At 41.2% G+C, this 20,613-nt stretch overlaps 1 protein-coding gene across 12 annotated transcripts in view; it reads right to left on the minus strand.

Annotated features, from left to right (window-relative positions):
- CCDC138 (coiled-coil domain containing 138) overlaps nucleotides 1-20,613 on the minus strand; it is a 78,132-nt gene that overhangs the window by 50,186 nt on the left and 7,333 nt on the right. For 9 of the 12 annotated variants that reach the window (XM_057558101.1, XM_057558103.1, XM_057558106.1 and 6 more), the window contains exons 6-10: nucleotides 16,988-17,146; nucleotides 13,424-13,543; nucleotides 9,992-10,069; nucleotides 9,770-9,877; nucleotides 7,154-7,318 (exon numbers count right to left, since the gene is read on the minus strand). In XM_057558101.1, the coding sequence (XP_057414084.1) occupies nucleotides 7,154-7,318; nucleotides 9,770-9,877; nucleotides 9,992-10,069; nucleotides 13,424-13,543; nucleotides 16,988-17,146 (630 nt within the window). The remainder of the gene's footprint in view (nucleotides 1-7,153; nucleotides 7,319-9,769; nucleotides 9,878-9,991; nucleotides 10,070-13,423; nucleotides 13,544-16,987; nucleotides 17,147-20,613) is intronic. The other 3 variants (XM_057558108.1, XM_057558104.1, XM_057558107.1) reach the window with 2 other exon arrangements.

Raw genomic sequence — 20,613 nt, forward strand, 5'->3', positions numbered from 1 at the left:
CTTCACCAAACAATAATTCAGGGAACTTCTCACCATTAAACCCACCATTCAAGAATGTTGAGAAGTTTCCTGGTGGCCTACGGGTTAGGATTCCAGGCTCCCACTGCTGTGGCCCAGGTTCAACCCCTGGTTGGGGAACTAAGATCCTGCAAGCTGTACAGCGCCACCAAAAAAAAATACACACACACACACACACACACACACACACAAAATCAAAAAAAAAAAAAAGAATGTTGAAACATATTCTTCAGAGCAAAGTAAAACAATACAGGTCAGAAACTGGGATCTACATAAAGAGCATTAGAGGAGAAATAAATGAAAGTAAAATAAAATCGTTTATTTTTCTTAGTTTTAATTGATCTAACAGACAACAGTTTGTTCAAAATAATAAGGGCAATGAGGTGTTCAGTGATTATATACCTTATGGCTCAGTGACGTGAATGACAACAAAGTGCAGGAATTGGGAATACAGCTGACCCTTGACCTGTGCAGGTCCACTTAACACACGGACTTTTATCAATGAATATACAGTTGGCCCTCTGTATTCGTGGGTTTCACATCCGTGGGTTCAAGTTTCCACCTGTGGTTGGTTGAATCCAAGGATTCGAAACTTGAAGATACACAGGGCCATTTTATAGAAAGAGCCTGAGCACCTGCAGATTCTGGCATACCCGGGCTCCCAGACCCAACTCCCCCGATACGGGTGTTACAAGGTGTTACAAGGTGTCTGCACTACCCTTGAAGTTACAGTCAAGGGTTATTTGATAGTGGACTTGGGTTAGTTGTAAACACAACTATCGCAAACTCAAGAGCAATTGCTAAAAAAAGGGAAAAAAAGAAGTATAATTGATATGCTAAAAGGGGAGAAAAAAATGGTGAACAAAATTAAAACCAGAAAAGGCAGAAAGAGTGGAAAACAAAGAGAAACAAATAACAAGGACAATGAATAGAAAACAGTAACACATAGGGTACATACTAATCCAACTGTATCAATAATCACTTTAATGTCAATGTCCTAAATATACCAGTTAAAAGACAGGGACTGCCAGAATGAATACTAAAATGATACTACTTCTCCTTCTATTCTTTCTAGTTCTATTTCTTCTATATTCGTTTCTTTATCCTGTATTTCTACATCTCCTATTCCTGGTTTGTTGAGTGTTTTTATCATGAGAAGGTGCTGAATCTTGTCAAATGCTGAACATGTGGTTTTTGTTCTTCATTCTGGTTATGTGGTGAATTACAATGATTTTTTCCATATGTTGAAACATCCTTGCATTCCAGGAATAAATCCCACTTGATCATGATGTATATAACCTTTTCAATGTGCTGTTGAATATGGTTTGATAGTGCTTCATTGAGGATTTTTACATGAATCTTCATGAGAAATGCTGGCCTGCAATTCTATTTTCTTGTATCTGTGTCTGGCTGTGGTATCAAGGTAATGATGGCCGTACAGAATGAGTCTGGAAGTGCTCTTCAACTTTCTACAAGAGTCTGAGGACGACTGGGGTGAGAACTTCTTTAAATGTTTGGTAGAATACTCCAGTGAAGCCATTTGGTCCCAGGCTTTTGTTTGTTGGCAAGCTTTTCGACTACTGATTCAATCTCCTTACTACTTGTAAGTCTGTTGAAATTTTCTATTTCTTCATGATTCAGCCTTGGTAGGTTGTGTGTTTCTAAGAATTTATCCTTTTCTTCTAGGTTATCTAATTTGTTGGCATACAATTTTTCATAATATTCTCTTATAATCCTTTTCATTTCTGTGGCATCTGTTGTAATGCTTCTTTCATTTCTTTCTCTTTTTTTTTTTTTTTGGCCACACTGCGCAGATTTCGGGATCTTAGTTCCCTGACTAGGGATCGAACCCAGGCCCCCTGCAGTGGAAGTGCAGAGTCCTAAACCCTGGACCACCAGGGAAGTCCCACCTCCTTCATTTCTGATTTTAGTTGTGTCTTTGAGTCTTCTCTCTTTTTTTCCTTAATTTAGCTGGAGGTTTGTACATTTTTTAAAACTTTAAAGAACCAACTCTTAGTTTCATTATTTTTTTTCTATTGTTTTTCTATGGTCTGTTTTATTTACCTTTAATCTTTATTATTTCCTTCCCCCTGCTAACGCTGGGTTTAGTTTATTCTTTTTCTAGTTCTTGGGGTATGATATTAGGTTGCTTTCTTCTTTCTAATGTAAGCAGTAGATACAAATTTCCCTCTTAGCATTCATTGCTTTGGCTGCATCCCTTAAGCTTTGGTACATGTTTTTATTTTCATGTCTCAGGCATTTTCTAATTTCCCTTTTTAATTTATTCTTTGACCTCCTGGTTCTTCAAGAGTATGTTGTTTATTTTTCACATATTTGTAGATTTTCCCATTTTCCTTCTGCTACTGAATTCTAGTTTCATCCCACTGGGATCAGAAAAGATATATAAGGTCAGTCTTTTAAAATTTGCTAAGAGTTGTTTTGTGGCCTTATGTATAGTCTATCCCAAAGAATATTCCATGTGCCCTTGAGAAAAATGTATATTCTGCCACTGCTGGGTGAAATGTTCTGTACATGTCTGTTAGGTCTAACTAGTCTACAATGTTATTCAAGTCCTCTGCTTCATTTATGATCTTCTGTCAGATGTTCTTCTATCCATTATGGGGTACTGAAGTCTCCTAACACCAACCCCATGTGTTGCTATTTATTTCTCCCTCTAAGTCTGTCAATGTTTGCTTTATATATTCAGGAACACTAATGTTTTAGGCATAAATATCACTGTTATACTTTCTTGGTGAATTGCTTCTTTTATCATACTAAAATGTCCTTGTCTCGTGTAAGTTTTTGATTTAAGGTTCGTCTATTTTGTCTGAACCACCCGGCTCTCTTTTGGTTACTGTTTGCATTGATTATCTTTTTCTACACTTTTCACTTTCAGCCTATGAGTGTCCTTAGATCTACAATGAGCCTCTTATAGACAGCAAATAGTTCAATGCTGGGTTTTTCCCATCTATTCAGACAGTCTTATGCCTTTTGACCTGGGAGTTTAATCTGTTTACATTTAAAGCGATTACTAGTAGGGAACGACTTGCTATTGCCATTTTGTTAACTGTGTTCTGCTTGCCTTACGGCTTTTTGTTCCTTTCTTCTTGTACTGCCTTCCTTCCTTTATGTTTCACTGATTTTTTTGTAGTGATATGCTCTCATTTGCTTCTCATTTCCTTTTGTGTAAAGTTAAAACAAATTTTTAAAGCGATAAAAACTAAACTTCAGTTATATACCAAAACACAACTTTTCTACAGCTCCTCCACCCCACTTCTATTATTCATGTGACAAATTACATCTTTATATGATGCATAACCCATTAACATAGATTTACAGTTTTTTCATACTTTTGTCTTTTAAACTCCATGCAAGAATTAAAAGTGGATTTATGCACCAAACTTACAAGTTACTATATTTGTCCATGTATTTCCCTTTACTGTAAACTCTATAATATAGCTTCATGTGGCTGTTCAGTGTGCTTTCATTTCAAATGGAAGGACTCCCTTTAGCATTTCTTACAGGGCAGGTCTATTACTAATGAACTCCCTCAACTTTTGTTTATCTGAAAAGTCTTAATTTCTCCATCATTCCGAAGGACAATTTTGCCAGATAATTGTATTCTTGGTTGATGGGTTTTTTCTTTCAATACCTTGTATATACCACCCACTGCCTTCAGGCCTGCAAAGTTTCTCCTAAGAAATCTGCTGACAGACCCATATCTCATTTTATTGTGCTTTGCTATATTGCACTTTGCAGATATTGCAGTTTTTACAAATTGAAGGTTTGTGACAATCCTGCATTGAGCACGTCTATTGGCACCATTTTTCCAGCAGCATTTGTTCACTTCCTCTGTGTCACATTTTGGAATTTTCACAATATTTCAAACCCTCCACCAGCAAAAAGATTACAACTTGCTAGCATTTTGAAAGGTATGTACAATTTTTTTCTAGACATAAAGCTACTGCACACTTAATAGACTACAGTACAGTGTAAACATAACTTTTATATGCACTGGGAAACCAAAAAATTCATCTGACTCGCTTTATTGCAATGGTCTGGAACCAAACCCACAGTTATCTCCCAAGTGTGCTGTATTTTTACAAAAGCTCACTTGAATATGAAAAGTCACTTTTCTCTTGCTGATTACAAGAGTCTGTCTTTGACTTTCAACAGTTTAATTATAATGTGTCCCAGAGTGGGTTTTTTGGAGTTTATCCTAGTTGGAGTTTGTTAAGCTTCTTGAATTGTATGTCCATTTATTTCCTCAGACTTGGGAAGTTTTTGGCCATTTTTTATTCAAATAATCTTCAAAACAAATCTCTGCCCCTTCCTCTCTCTTCTCTTTCTGGGTCTCCCACGGTGTACATGTTGATCCACTTCGTCCACCTGCCAGGGTTCTGCAAGTCCGTCAGGTTTTCTTCAGTTTTCCCCATTCTCTCTCTCTTTTATTGCTCCTCTGACTTAATGACTTCAAATAACCTGTCTTCATTTTTGCTGATTCTTTCTTCTGCCTGATCAAGTCTGCTGTTGAGCCTCTCTAATGAATTTTTTCAGTTCAAATTATTATATTCTTCAGCTCCCAAATTCATTTGGTTCCTTCTTATAATTTCTACTTTTTGATATTTTCAGTTTGCTCACACTTCATTTTCCTAATTTTGCTTAGTCGTCTATTTGTGTTCTCTTTTAGCTCACAGAACATCTTTAAGAGAGTTTTAAAGGTTTTTTTTGTCTGGAAGTTCAGAGAGCTGTGTTTCCTTGTAGTCGGTTTCTGGAGCTCTGTTTCATTCCTTTGATAGAACCATATGCCCCTTTTTCCTTGAATGCCTTATGACTTTTTTTGGTTTTAATTTTGGCATTTGGAAAAAACCACAACCCCTCCCAGTCTTAACAAGTGGCTTCATGGAGGGGAAGACCCTTCACCAACCAGCCCACCAATCAGCTTGTGGTTCTGGGACCTCTCAAAACTTTTCTAGGGATGTGTCTTCTCTGGGCTTGTGTGTGTGCTTTAACTACAACTTGAAGCTGCGGATTACACTCCAGGTTGTACTGAATTGACTCCTTTTGCAATTTCTTTGAAAATATTCCACCTACCTATTTCTGAGTCCCACAAGAAAAGCAGTCTTATTAAGGCATACCATACTCAGTTTGATCATCTACTTAAATGTACCATACTTAGTCCCCATTGGCGTTTTGTGTTTTAAAATATTAAATCGATCTGCAAATGATAATGGGTCATGACTGTGATAAAATATACAACAATGTATGTCAGAAGTTCCCAGAGGCAACTGGTAGAGCCATTATTCTGCAGAAGTATTTTCACAGCTATACTAGTGTTCTTAAAATAAATACAGGGATCATCAAAGTTTCTCAATACATGCTGTCAGAAAAAAGGCTTCATTATTTTAAAATCACAAATTGTACATACTCCTAAAAAGATCTGAATAGTTGCTTCTCTGTTGGCCACAAGTATATGCAGTTAAGTAATTCATTAGTTTGGTACTATTTATCCTTCTCTTATTCTATTAAGAAGGCTATTAATAAGTTTTAACATTATTCTACCTTTACTAATATACCAGGGACCATATATTAAAAATATTTTAGTTAAAGATCTAGGCTCAACAAAAACTGTAAATCCAGAATAAGTTAATAAATAACGATCCTCACTTAAGGATGATGACAAGAATCCCATGCCAAATATGTGCTCAACATTCTCCTCTTATGCCATTAACCTGATGTAAAAACAGAATATTACATGACCCATATTCCATCTGCTAAAATGATCAACTGTTAGCCTTAATATCCTAGGACTGCCCTATTGCCTCTAGCTCTAACAGATGATATTTCTATACAGAACTTTAATACTGGAAGCCTTCCTCATTAGCAGCTACTTCTAAAATGTGGTTAGATATAGACAGAATAGTTGATGCAGATGCTAAAAGAGACAAATTCTAAACGAAGATGTATTTGTTTCCCATTCCTGCCATAACAAATTACCACAATCTTACTGGTTTAAAGAACACAAATCTATTATCTCACAATTCTGTAGGTCAGAAGTCTGACTGAGTCTCAACCAGGTAAAATCAAGGTGTGAGCAGAGCTGAGTTCCTCCCTGGAGGCTGGGAAGGATCCCTGTTTTGCTCCTTTGGGTTGTGGTTGTAGGATGGAGGTCCTCGTTTCCTTGCTGGCTGTCGGCAGAAGGTAACTCCTAGCTTCTAGAAGCAGCTTGCATTCCTTGGTTAATGACCCTCTTCCTCATCTTCACAGCCAGCGAGGATGCGCTGAGTGTCTCGCCTACTCTTCTGCCTCTTTTGTCTGGGCTGAAGTGCTCACGTGATTACTGCACCCACCCAGATCATCCTGATTAATCTCTACTTGAGGGTCAGCTGATTAGTAACCTTAATTTACTTTTGCCATGTAAATGTGACACATTGACAGGTTCCAGGGATTAGGTTATGAACATCTCTGAGGCCATTATCCTGCCTAGCACAAAAAGCATTTAGAAGAAACTTTTTAGGTAAGGATGAAAACCGGAAATAATTTCCTCAAATGAAATCCTGGCCTGTATTTAATAATTCGTTAAACCAAACAAACAACTTTAGATATCCACTCTTCAGAGTTTTAATGTATTTCTTGTAGAATGCAACCGTCAATCTCTAATGACAATTTATACTGACTGAAAATCCTGAGTATCAATATCCAAATTAATGTCTGTAATTTAAGAAAATGGTCATTTCTCTTTGTTAATGAGAAGTCCCTTGAAAATACTATTTAACCCTTCATGACAAAAGGCAAAATAAAATTATTTTAGTGGGATCTGAATCCTAAAATGATGTGTATCAGGAATTGTTCCTATCACTGATTATCTGCCTAACTCTAATACACAATTATTTTACCATTTTTGGAGTAGGTTTTCAATTTCTGGTCTGCCTCTAAAAAGAAATTCCCATCATGTTACAAAAAATATAAGTATGAATTAATTTGAATTAAGTCTGAAATGAATCTTTTTAGACCTGACTATTGGTATAATCAACTTTCTATCAAAAATACTTTCAATATTTTTTCTCTTGTAGAATGTACCACTTTTTCAATCTTCGTGTCTACTGAGTCATATATTTCAAATTAAAAAACAAACCTTCACACACTTCTGCTGAATATCATTTCTCTGAGAAGCAAATGTGGGTAGTGCCTTTTCACCATCCATTCCAGATTCTTCATGTTTCAATTTGCTAAGGTGATGATCCGAAATCCAGTCCATGAAGACAGTTAGAAGTTCATAAACTTGTCCATTAAGTGGTACCTATATGCCAAAAAACTAAATCAAGCACTTCTTTCAATTCACAGCCTCCTAAAACTTCAAAGGCAAGTTTTAAATTTGGTAAGTGATTCCGGAATAATTTATCTAAAACACTAAAACATGTATTGGATGACAAAGCTTCTCCAAATGAAAGAAATTCCAAATCAAGTATCTCTAATTAATATTAGAAACATGTTAAATGCTGGCTGACAGAAGGGGAGAAACCCACCATAACAAGGAAATTGAAAGAACTGCACCTTATAACCAAAAGAGAGAATTTTCATTAAAATTCTTTATCCAAGTTTGATAACGGAGAAGAGTAAAATTGGCCTTAACTCAAGAGCATGAACCACCATAACTAATAGATTTTAACAAATTTAAAGGTCTCAAAAGCTAAACAATTTCCACCATGAAACTTCAAATCTTCTTTTTCCCAAAAAAGTTGTTTTCCTTTACACCATAACATTCTATAAATAGGGTATGAAAAATTTTTCCTGGAAATCCTGTTCTCTGAGAGTCTACCAAAATGGGAGGAAAATAAGAACAAAGTGCCATAAAAAAATTATAAATTCAACAAAACTGATTTCCGTGTTCCTTCAAATCACTTTTAGTCAGTTTAATTCAACATTTATCACACATGTTCCTTAAACAGGACTATGCTAGATTTAATTTTAGACAGAGAAATACAAAAGCAAATTAATAAAAAGGCAAAATTAAGCAGACAGCAATCCACAAAAACAGAATCAGATGAATGAAAACAAAGTTATACTATTCTGACCAAGAGTCACTTTTAACTTTCTCAATTTTCTTCACATAGGAACTTTTGATGAAAACTGCAATCATCTTGACTAACCTGAGTATAAATCTCCACTTTTTCCAATTTACTTTATTTTTTTTTTTAATTAAAAAAATTTTTTCATGGGACTTCCCTGGTGGTGCAGTGGTTGGGAATCTGCCTGCCAATGCAGGGGACACGGGTTCGAGCCCTGGTCCGGGAAGATCCCACATGCCGCGGAGGAACTAAGTCCGTGCGCCACAACTACTGAGCCTGTGCTCTAGAGCTCGCGAGCCACAGCTACTGAGCCCGAGTGCTGCAACTACTGAAGCCCGCGTGCCTAGAGCCCGTGCTCCACAACGAGAAGCCACCGCAATGAGAAGCCTGCGCTCCGCAACGAAGAACAGCCTCCGCTCACTGCAACTAGAGAAAGCCCGCGCGCAGCAACGAAGACCCAATGCAGCCAAAAATAAAATTAATTAATTTTAAAAAACTTATTTTTTTTCACAGCCAGCATCCATGACAGGAAAAAGGCGGGGGTGAGCTAAATACGACCTTTTCCAACCACGAAACCCTCTGCACACAGCCGGGGCCTGGTAGAGGTGAGGGCAGGCGGGGCGGCCACAGGCTGGGGCAGCCCCACTGGGAGCGCAACGTGGGGCCCAGGAGGGGTCCTTGCAGGTCAGAAGGGGACCCTAGGCCTGGAGACCCCGGGAGGGCCACGCGGCCAGTGCTGCCGCCCTCGCTGTGGCCGCCGTGCTCCTCCTGGACGAGACGCGGAGGCCGGACCAGCGATGCCGTGGGCTTGGCTCCCTCCCCGCCCGACGTCGACAGCCCGCCCCGAGCTGACCTCCCACTGCAGGTGCCGGAGGGGACACAGGCCGGGTCCTCTGTGCTCTCGGCAGCACGGCCCAGAGCCGCGGCACGCCCCTGCTGACACCCCGCAGCACCGCCAAGCGGGGGGCCCGAGAGCTCGGCACAAGCAGCTCCCCCAGGCCTGGCCCTGCAGATGGACGAGGTCCCCGGCCTTCCGTCGAGGAGGTGCTGTGCGTGGACCCGTGCGCAGGACTGGGAGCGCGGCGGCTCCTGCTGGATCCGGCCCTGCCGCACCGCGCCGGCCCGTCACAGGCCAGACGGTGCCCATCCCGCCTCTGCTGCTGGGGCTCCCGTTGCCTTCCTGAAACAGGGCCATCCCCCCAGTTCACTCTATGAAAAACTAGAGCATTTATCAAAACCACTGAAGCCCAGTGAGGTACCACTACCCACCCACCGCAAAGGTCAAGATGAAAAAGACCGCAAACACCAAATGTTGGCAAAGTTGTCATACACACATTGCTAGCAGGAGTACGAATGGTACAACCACTTTGGAAAACTGGCAGTTGCCCCAAAAGTTAAACATACCTCTACCTTATGACCCAGAAATTCCAGTCTTGGCTATATTTCCAAGAGGAATGAAAACACATGTCCCCAAAAAGCCTTATACATGAATATTCTTAGCAGCTGAATGTTTTGTTTTGTTTTTGCAAACAAAAGCATATTTGAAATATTATAGCAATACTTTTCTACAAAGAAATTATCACAGTGAATCCTTTCACACCAAGAAGAATGTTTGCTAAAGGGAAAAAAAAATAAGGAAGAGAAAAATGTCCTGGCTTTCCAATGGAGAAATCATATCATACCTTATAAGGTTTTGAAACTGGTACTTTTTCCTGTTTTAAACTTTTTGCTTCGTGAGCGGCGTGGGGATTTCCTTTCAATCTCTGTATTGTCATAAACTCATACTTCCTCTGTGACAGTACATATCCATGAATTAAAAAAAAAAATTATATTAAAAGTGAGAAAGTCCAAAGGCAGTCATTTTAAATTTCACTTGTGTCTCAAGAGAAGAGCAGGTACCTTACCTGTAAATTATCTAAACGAGCTTGAACTCTTTTAGCCTGAACCTCCAACTTCCTGTTTTCTTCACTTACTTCATTTAACTAAAGTAGGAAAACATTAGATATATCAATAGAAACCTCAAGCCGATTTCCTACTAAAGTTTTCCCAGTGTACTATCTTATCTAGTCTGTGTTACCAAGCAACATAACATAACAGACAGAGGTAGCACCCATGATTAAAGATCACAGCTAAAACCACCATTTGGTCCTAAAACATTAAGAGTTTCTAAGAAAGTTTACTTCATTCTATGAAAAATGTGCAAGTCTCCTAACATCTTACACGTATACATTTTTTTTTTTTTAATTACACTATACTAGGTATGCTTTATTTATTTATTAATGGCTGTGTTGGATCCTCGTTTCTGTGCGAGGGCTTTCTCCAGTTGTGGCAAGCGGGGGCCACTCTTCATCGCGGTGCGCGGGCCTCTCACTGTCGCGGCCTCTCCCGTTGCGGAGCACAGGCTCCAGACGCGCAGGCTCAGTAATCGTGGCTCACGGGCCTAGTTGCTCCGCGGCATGTGGGATCCTCCCAGACCAGGGCTCGAACCCGTGTCCCCTGCATTGGCAGGCGGATTCTCAACCACTGCGCCACCAGGGAAGCCCCTGTCTTACACGTATACATTTTAATAGGAAACGTCTTTTAGTAGAACTTTTTATTGAACTATAATGTATGTACAGAAAAGTGTACAAATCATTAAATATCACCATAATGAATTACTGGGATTGGAGTAAATGTATCTGTTAATTTAGGAAAACTGACATCTTTACCATATTGAGTCTTCTCATCCCTGAACATAACATAGCCTTCAACTTATTTCGGTCCTCTTTAGCTGCTTTTAATAACATTTTGTACTCTTCACTATGCATGTTCTATACATGTATAATCTTTCTTTAGATTTATTCCTGGATAGCCATTGCTTTTTGATGCTACTACCCATAGTATCTTTCAATAAACATTCACTACTTGATTATTGTTGATATACAGAAATACACTTGGTATTTTATATACTGAACTTATACCCAAAGATTCTCCTAAATTTGCTTAATTCTAATAACTTGTCTGTATGCTCACTTGGATACTTACTACATCTGTGCATAATCATGTCATCGGAGGATAATTCTTATCTCTTCCTTCCCGAACCTGCCTTTCCTCTCCTCACTGCACTGACTGGGACTTCAGCACAAAGTTCAACAAAACTGTAACAGTGAACACCTTTATCTTGTTCTGATCTCAAGGGAGAAGATTTCAATAACTTACATTAAGTGTGATTCAGAAGTTGGTTTTTTTTTTTTTTTTTGTAGATACTCTATGAGAATTAAGTTCTCTTCTATTACTAGTTATTATCTTTGAGTTGGTGCTGAATTTTAAATCAAGGAATTATATGATTTTTCTCCTTTTATTAGATGATGTGTTGATTTTCAAATGATAAACGACCCTTGTATTCCTGGACTAAGTCCACTGAGTTGTATTATACTTTTTTTTTAAAATTAATTAATTTATTTATGGCTGTGTTGGGTCTTCGTTTCTGTGCGAGGGCTTTCTCTAGTTGTGGCAAGCGGGGGCCACTCTTCATCGCGGTGCGCGGGCCTCTCACTATTGTGGTTTCTCTTGTTGCGGAGCACAGGCTCCAGACGCGAAGGCTCAGTAATTGTGGCTCACGGGCCCAGTTGCTCCGCGGCATGTGGGATCTTCCCAGACCAGGGCTCGAACCCGTGTCCCCTGCATTGGCAGGCAGATTCTCAACCGCTGCGCCACCAGGGAAGCCCCTGTATTATACTTTTTGTGTACCTCTGGATTCAATTTGCTGATATTAAAAATTTTTGCATCTGTACTCATGGGAGACTGGCTTGCATTTTTTTTTTCTTGTAATGTTCTTGACAGGTTTAGTTTCAAGGTTATGCTGGCCTCATACAACAAGAAAGGGAGCATTTCTCTTTTTCTGTTTATGTAAATAAGGTACATGATATTTCCTCCTTAAAAGTTAGCCATTAGTCTTACTGCTCCTTCTTTGAAGGTAAGGTGTCTTATTTTTCTCTGATTTTATCTTTATCTAAAGTCTTTGTGTCTTAAAATAGCGTGCTTATATGGTTTTCCTCAGTATTTACCCTGCTTAGGGTTAACAGAATTTCTTAGAATCTACAGGTTGGCATCTTTCACCAGCTTTGGATATCACCTCTTCACATATTATATTTTTGCCTTATTAACTACTTTTGGAACTCCCGTGTTAAACTTCTTCATTATGTCCCACATGCCTCTCTTGTGAATTTTCCAACCTTTCTCCACCCCTATCAATAGGTTCAAACTCGTAATAATGCACACTTCCCGTCACCACACACTCATCAAACACACGCAAGATTATCAAGGATTATATCCACCTAAGAGACACATATGGGCAACAATGCACCTATACTAGCAGTTAAAGAAACCCTTCTCAAAAAAGAGTGCTCGCCTGAGACTGTGATGGGAAAAAGCAGTCTCTCCAGGATAAGGAGGCTTCCAGACAACAGTGAGTCAAGGTGACACTCTAATTGTGGGAGGTTAGACCTGATTCAGAGAAGCCAGAGCGTCACATTAAGTGAGAAATGGGGGACCTAGTTATCACTGCCAAGGGGAAAGGTTGTAACAAGTAGTGAAGAACACACAGCTAGCCAAGGGATTCCAGGAGCCCAGTTCTATCCCAGAGTACGAGCTCACCAACATGTGGGAATCCACGAAGCTCCCCAGCCCAAGGCCTTAACCACTGAAGCGACGAGCTTTACCCGCTTCTGCTCATCTACGCTTCCCTCCCCACGAACACACACGATCACTCTCCTGTCCCTCTTCCACAGAGCCCTTCACTTTCACATCTTTCAGGCAAAAACTGGCAAAGGGAAGTGGAAAAAAAAAATACAACTCATAAGAATTGTGTGCAACTTGACTATTATTAAGCACTGAGCTAAACCACAGCACTGAATACATAAGGGCAGTGCAATGTGACACGGTGGGCATGAGCTCACGCTCCCCAGCACAGGATCAACACATCACAGACACTCCAAACATAAAAAGTGGTGTGTAACAGCAGGTGCAAGAACAGCACAAAGCTACAAATCAGCGCCTAAAGTACCCAGGTTAGCAGGTTTTCTTTTGCTTGTTTTTAATCTAGTCATTGCTATTAATAGTTTAAAAAATTTCAAGTTGTCAAACATCTCAGCTGGTTATCAGAACAGATGATGAGAAACCAAGAGCTTAAGAATACTTTATTTATATTTGGAAGTATTTTATAATAAAGGTAACAAATAAAGATAAGCAAGGTTTTCTCTAGCCAGAATATGTTCTAAGATTTTGACTTAACAATTTGTTAATCTATATAGTTCTAAGAATGTCTTATAATCTAATATAGATAAAATAGGTCTTACCTGTTTTTTTAAGCTATCATTCAATTCTTTCAATGCATCAAAAGAGGACCTTAGCCTCCTGCTTTCTTTATTTCTTTCCTTAAGAACTTCAGTTAAGTGCTCCACTTCTGCATCATGTTGCTAGGAGGGAAAAAAATACAGATTCTATGTCACTAATGCCACTGAACATAAATTAATTAAAAATTAAAACTCCTTGAATCACACGGACTTTAATCAGTGTATTTAAGCATAACGACTAATACTGCAAATGATTTATAAAAACTGTATAATCAACCAAACTAATAACAAAGCATTAAAAACATATGTTAAATACCTATTAAAACATAGGACACAAATTAATTAGCAACTAGGCTACTTTCTGCTTCTGCTCCGAAAAATCCACAACAGAAACACACTGAAATAATTTCTATTTGACATCATGGAATGTTAAAACAATGAAGGATTTCTGATCCTTTTCAAGAGACTAGTTAATTATTCATAGCTTTTTGAATTAAAATTTAAGGTTTAAATTACCCTTGTGGAGTAGAAGAAATATGCCATAGACAGAACAAACTAATTTCTTGTTCTCATAAATTAGCTAAAATTGTACATCTCAGAAAACTTAAATAATAAAATTTCCTGAGCCCCAAACTATTCGACTTTCCTTAACCAGTTTTATAAATGATTAAAATCAATTTCCCCTCTAATTCCATTTAAATGAGAGCGCTTTTAGATTTAAATTGTGAATACTTATATAGTTTCTTTCACCTTTTACTCTCAAATTTATGCGTAATGTATTAAAACAAGCAAGTTTCCACAGGAAATCAAGAAACTGAGTTAATTTCCTTCTTTCAAGTAATCATCTAGGTTCCATTAAAATAAAGCAGTTAGCTTTATACTTACTACAAGTAGCAAACACACAAATCCAAAGAGAAAAAAATCAAGGCTAAAACTGGGATGGAGAGCGCTGAGAATCCAAGCATTCATTCTTTGCCCTGTTTAAAAATCCAAGCTTGTGATGGGGAAAGGGTAAGCTGGAACAAAGTGAGAGAGTGGCATGGACACATATACACTACCAAATGTAAAATAGATAGCTAGTGGGAAGCAGCCGCATAGCACAGGGAGATCAGCTCGGTGCTTTGTGACCACCTAGAGGGGTGGGATAGGGAGGGTGGGAGGGAGGGAGATGCAAGAGGAAAGAGATATGGGAACATAGGTATATGTATAACTGATTCACTTTGTTATATAGCAGAAACTAACACACCACTGTAAAGCAATTATACTCCAATAAAGATGTTTAAAAAAAAAAAATCCAGGGCTTCCCTGGTGGCGCAGTGGTTGAGAATCTGCCTGCTAATGCAGGGGACACGGGTTCGAGCCCTGGCCTGGGAAGATCCCACATGCCGCGGAGCGGCTGGGCCCGTGAGCCACAACTGCTGAGCCTGCGCGTCTGGAGCCTGTGCTCCGCAACGAGAGAGGCCGCGACGGTGAGAGGCCCGCGCATCGCGATGAAGAGTGGCCCCCGCTTGCCACAACTGGAGAAAGCCCTCGCACAGAAACAAAGACCCAACACAGCCAAAATCAATCAATCAATCAATCAATCAAAACATACGCATCTGATTCAAGATCCTCATAAAAAAAAAAAAAAAAAAAAAAAAAAAAAAAATCCAAGCTTGTGAAAAAAACTAGCTTTATGCAACTTTATTATTACATTAAATGACTCCTGAAATAACTTAGGATATGGTCACAAATACTATACGTATTTTAAAAATTAAATTAATATTCTCACTGTACAAATCTTCCACCTCCAGAAGAGATTAAAAATGTATGACATGGGTTCCATTTCCAGAGGGCTCTCTTACCGATTACAAATAATTAAAACTAAAAACCGTACACAAAACACAAAAAGCTACTACCTAAGGAATGTCAAAGGGAAACAAAACCAGGGAATAGTAGAAAGGAGGGAAAACCTGGAGAAGAAACCATCAAGGGGCTGAAGTTTCCTGGGTTTCGTTTTCCCTTGCAGTCTTGCCCCAGGGCAGGCCCCAGACACAGCTAATCGGAGAGAAACTGCTTTTCAGGGCTGCGAAACCAGGAAGAGGGGACCCCACGAGCCAAGGAACGTGCTCAAATCTGGATCAGCCCTGAGCCGGCGAAAGCAGCAGAGCAAAGGAGCAGAGACAGGAATTCAGTTTAAAAACAGCCCCACTGCGCGTAGGCACCTTAAAGACCCAGAGCATCACAGCAAAGGCTGAGAACCCCCAGCGGTGCCCGCGTGACAGGCTCCAGAGCAACAGCACAGGCTTTGGAAACCGAGCGACGGGGGCACAGCCCACACAGTGAGAAAACACTCAGCCTCGACCCACTGGGCTCACTGCTTAAGAAATGAATACATACAACCAACATTCTTCAGAGTGTTATGAAAGGATCCAGAATCTATACAAAATTAATAATATCCAAAAGGTCCCGAAGACAATCCCAAACTCACTGCACATACAAAGAACCAGAAAAATGTGATTAGGTTTCAAGAAAAATGCCAACCCTTAGGTGATCTAGAGTGGAATTTTAAACTGAATTCCAAATGCCAATGAATGCAAATGGAAAGACAGAAATTCTCGTAAGAAAAACTGAAAATAATTGGAAAATTTAGAACTTTAAAATGCCAGAAATAAAAAAATTCTCTAGATGAGCTCAGTTGCAACATAGAAATGAAAGAAGAAACCGTGATCCCGTGATCAAATCTGAAGGACGCACAAGAAAAGGACTGAAGAGAGGAACAGCCTCAGAAACCTGCGGGGTGACAGCAAAGTGGGAGGGGGGGGGAGGGTGCTTGCTGGGGGGTGCGGGGAGGGGGGGGAGACGGGCAACTACGAGGAGCGCGTGGGAACTCTGGGGGCCGGGATACTCTTCTTCTTGATCACGGCGCCCATCACGAGACTGCACGCGCTTTCAAAACAAATAGTAAATTCTCCTCTATATAAGTTACACGTATAGTAACCCATCTCTTGATATGAAACAAAGAACAATACCATACCAACTACCTGACAGTCTCGATAAAAATATTTAATCTGAATATAAATGTTAGGAAACAATCAGGCAAATACAGAATAAGACACACTCTTTTAAGACTACAGGCCAAAAGTCTTCAAAGAAAAGCCTCACAAAAAGCAAAAATGGTGACGTGGATTGCTCTAGATCCAGAGAAACCAATGAGATTTGCCTGCATTTTGTCTAGTTCCTTAATCAGAGAACAAAACAAAAAGCAATAAAAGACAATTTGGGGACCCACTTGGAAAGTGAGCATGGACTGTGTATGTATTTTAAGTTAAATTATACAATTAGCACGCATTTCCTGTTCAATAGTGGTGCGGAGAACACCCTCATTCTGAGGCGATCCATAGCACGGAAGAAGGACTTAGGGTGCTGGGTCTTGATTTTTGCAACCCTTTTTGCAACCCACCTTCAACTGGTCCAGGAGAAAATGTGAGGGCGGAGAGGCTGAGCAAACGTGCAAATGCGAACGAGCAGGGAGCCCAAACCAGAGGAGGAGGGCCCTGCGCGCTAAAGTCAGCGCCATGCGCTTACCTCCTTCAAGATCTGGAACCTTGTAAGAACCTCTTCTCTGACACCTTTAATTTTATTCAAGGCACTTTCATGTCTGAAAAGCAGCTCTTCTCTCTCAGCCAGAAAACGTTCTCGCTTTTGAAGCTCTTCAGCAAATTCCTGTTGTGCTGCAGTTTCACACTGTATGGAAAGGGCAGAGTTTAGTGTTTTTCGGAAGCACACGCACCAGCGGTACAAGTGAGAGTCTCATTCACTGAGATGGCAGCTCAATCGAACGGCGTTTCGGACGCAGGGGAACCAAGTGAGCGCAGACGCAGCAACAGCCAGACCGGCGTGCAGGTGACCCTGTACTTTGCAGGATCCACCAGTGAGATTCCACCGTGAGGACTCGAGAGAATTTGGGGTGCAAGCGAGGTGAGCACCGCGGAGCTCCCCGCGCCCGCCGGGATGCCCTCCACCCCTCCCCTTCCCATCGCCTGGGCTGCCCTCCAGCCACCTTCCCTGCCCCGACGCCACCAGCTGAGCTCCCCTGGAGAAGAAAGCCTCACACCTGAAGAGGCGCTCCTGTGCGGCCCAGAAATCCTCTCCCACCTCCCCCCATTCCCCACGGCGCCTATGCAAACCTTCTCCACCCTCCACCGTGAATCCATCACCTCCTCCAGCCTCTGTGCAGGCAGCCTGGTCTCTGCCTTCACGGGGGCACAGAAGACAGCGCGGGGAGGCAGCCTTACAAAGGGAGGCCGGCCTCCCACTGCCTCTGCCTCCTGGGGAGACTGCTGCCACGCAGTGCTCTATTATTTCCAACGCTCCCGTCGCATCAGAAATGAAATCTCCCTGGACCCCGCCCACTGGCCTCCCCTGCTCACAAACTTCTTTAAAATGTTGTCTACGTTTGCTGAGCCCTCTTGACATCCCAGTCACTCCTTGACGTACTGATACTTTCATCTGGCCTCAACCCACGTCCCCTACTGAACCAGCTGCCCAATCACTGAACCCGCAGGTCCCGCTGCAGCCCTGGTTTCACGCATCGCACACTCTGGTCCCCTCCTTCCTCGCCTCCCTGACACCACCTCCTCCGGGTCCCCTTTCCCCTCCGCGGGCTCTACTCCCTCCCCTGCCCTTCAGTTACTGCGCTCCTCAAGATTGGGGGTTAAGCTGCATTCTTTCTCCATACTTCCTCTGCTTGGTTCCATCCACCCAGGGGCTAAAAGCACTGCGCACAGTAACTCACTGTTTCCAAACTGCGGTGCTCAGCTCTTTCCCCCAAGCTCCAGACTCCAGTCCAAGCTGCCTATTAACATCTCCACCTGTGTGCTTTCAGGTAGCACAAAATAGTCATGTCCAAAATTGAAATCAATTAGCCATCAGGGGAATGCAAATCAAAACCCCGAGACAGCACTTCACATCCACTAGGATGGCTAGAATCACAAAGACAGTGAGAAACTGGAACCCTTGCTCAGCACTGGTGGGGTGTAAAATGGTGCCGCCGTTTTGGGAAACAGTTTGACGGGTCCTCAAAAAGAGAAACACACAGGGCTGCCGTACGACCCAGCAACTCCACACCCAGGTACACACCCAGGAGAGGTGAAAGCACATGTCCACACAAACCTTAAACACGAGTGTTCACAGCCGCGTTAGTCGTAATAGCCAAAAGAGTGGAAACAACCCGAATGTCCACCAGTTGATGAATGGATAAAGAAAATGTGGAACATCCTTATAATGGAATACTATTCAACAATAAAAAGGAACAAAGTACTGATACATGCTGACACATGGATAACCCTTGATAACACCATGCCAAGTGAAAGAAGCCAGTTACCTCATGCTTATATGAAACATAGTTACTACATATTTATATGAAAAATCCAAAACAGGCAAATCCATCGAGACAGAAAGTAGATTAGTGGTTACCTAAGGCTGAGGTGAGTATGGGGAGACATGAGGAGAGATATGCAATGGGTAAGGGAGTTTCATTACCGGGATAATGAAAATATTCTAAAATTGGCTGAGGTGATGGCCAGTGTAACTCTTTGAGTATACTAAAAATAAATGAATTGCACACTTTAAAAAAAATTAAAGAGGCCCTTCCACCATGTGACGACACAGCAAGAAGATGCTGTCTATGAACCCGGAAGCGGGCTCTCATCAGACCCTGACCTGCTGCTTCCTGCAGTGCCCGGCAGGCCCTGTGAAGGTACACCTCCCTCCTCCCTTTCCTGGGATGGCTCACAGTCAGGCTCTCCTCTGACCACCAGTTCTGGACGCGGAAGCTTTCTGCACAGGACCAGCCTCCCCTCTGAACACCCAGCAAGGCCTCAGTCCCAGCGGTTCCTGAGGCAGATGGATGAGGCCCTCAGAGGGATGGGTTCTACTACAATCACTGGAAGATTCCCCATCATCAGTCAACCACTGGCAGAAACGTGCTGGAACCTTTTCACCTTAGCAGATGATGAAAGCCAAAAAATTCTGATATGGTGCTTATGTTGTCTGATTAACAAAGAACCACAGAATTCTGGAGAATTGAAACTGAACTCCTGGACACAGTCTTGTTACCTCGTGTACTCTCAAGGTCTTTAGGTTTGCACTGTAGGTTACTATCCTGGTTGGCTTAAAAATATGGTTTTATCATTAGTGTCTGAACTCAGAGAGAATCACGTTAATGGAACGTAAGCGAACGGGCACTACCACCCCCCCACACCCCCGCCTGGAGGACCACGTGGCGCCCGTGCTGCCTTTCCTCACGCGTCGGGGAGCAAACGGAGCTGCCTGCGGGGCGCACTCTATCCTGCTGCGCATCTACACAGAAATCAAGTCCTGGTGGTTTATTTACAGGCTGGAATACAAAACGGCAATTAAAACGAACGAACTAGATCTACATTTTCCACGTATGTAAATCTCAAAAATGTAATAATAATGACGCAAGGGAAGTTGTGAAAACATATCCACAATGTGTCATTACATAAAATTTTAAAACACTCAAAAACAACGCATACATACGAACACATAAAGGGTTTAGTTAAAACATAACAGAAATGATCCACACTAGCTTTAGGGGAGGGCTTTATCCTGGGAAGAGAGGAAACGGGATGGGAGACGGGTGCTTCATCTGTAATTGAAATGCTTTACTTCTTTAAAAATATCAAATAGAAATATTAATAAAATGTTAATATGCTAAAATACTGGCAACAGGCACACTGCTGATGTTTTTCTGCATGTCGTATTATTTTAAAAACTAAAATACAGGGACTTCCCTGGCGGTCCAGTGGTTAAGACTCTGTGCTTCCACTGCAGGGGGCACGGGTTCGATCCCTGGTCGGGGATAATAGGATCCTGCATGCCACGTGGTGCAGCCAAAAAATACAACATTAAAATTTAAGAAAACAAATTAAAAAAAACAAAAATACAGTGTTACCTTGTAAAATAAAGAAAACGAAGAAATCATTTCCTGCACAAAAAGTTAGAATTTTTTAAAAAATGGAATTAATTAATCCTCTCCTTCTCTAGTTTTGTCCCCGATCTCAGCAAAAAGCAGCCCATTTCCAATACCCAAAGAACTGACCTGCATTTCCCCCTGAACTACAAGCCTATCGCACATCTCCCAAATTGCAACAGTCTCCAAGACCTTCTGATCCCACCTCTTCACGATG

This window comes from Balaenoptera acutorostrata, chromosome 12 (assembly GCF_949987535.1).
Source record: "Balaenoptera acutorostrata chromosome 12, mBalAcu1.1, whole genome shotgun sequence".
Lineage (NCBI taxonomy): Eukaryota > Metazoa > Chordata > Mammalia > Artiodactyla > Balaenopteridae > Balaenoptera > Balaenoptera acutorostrata.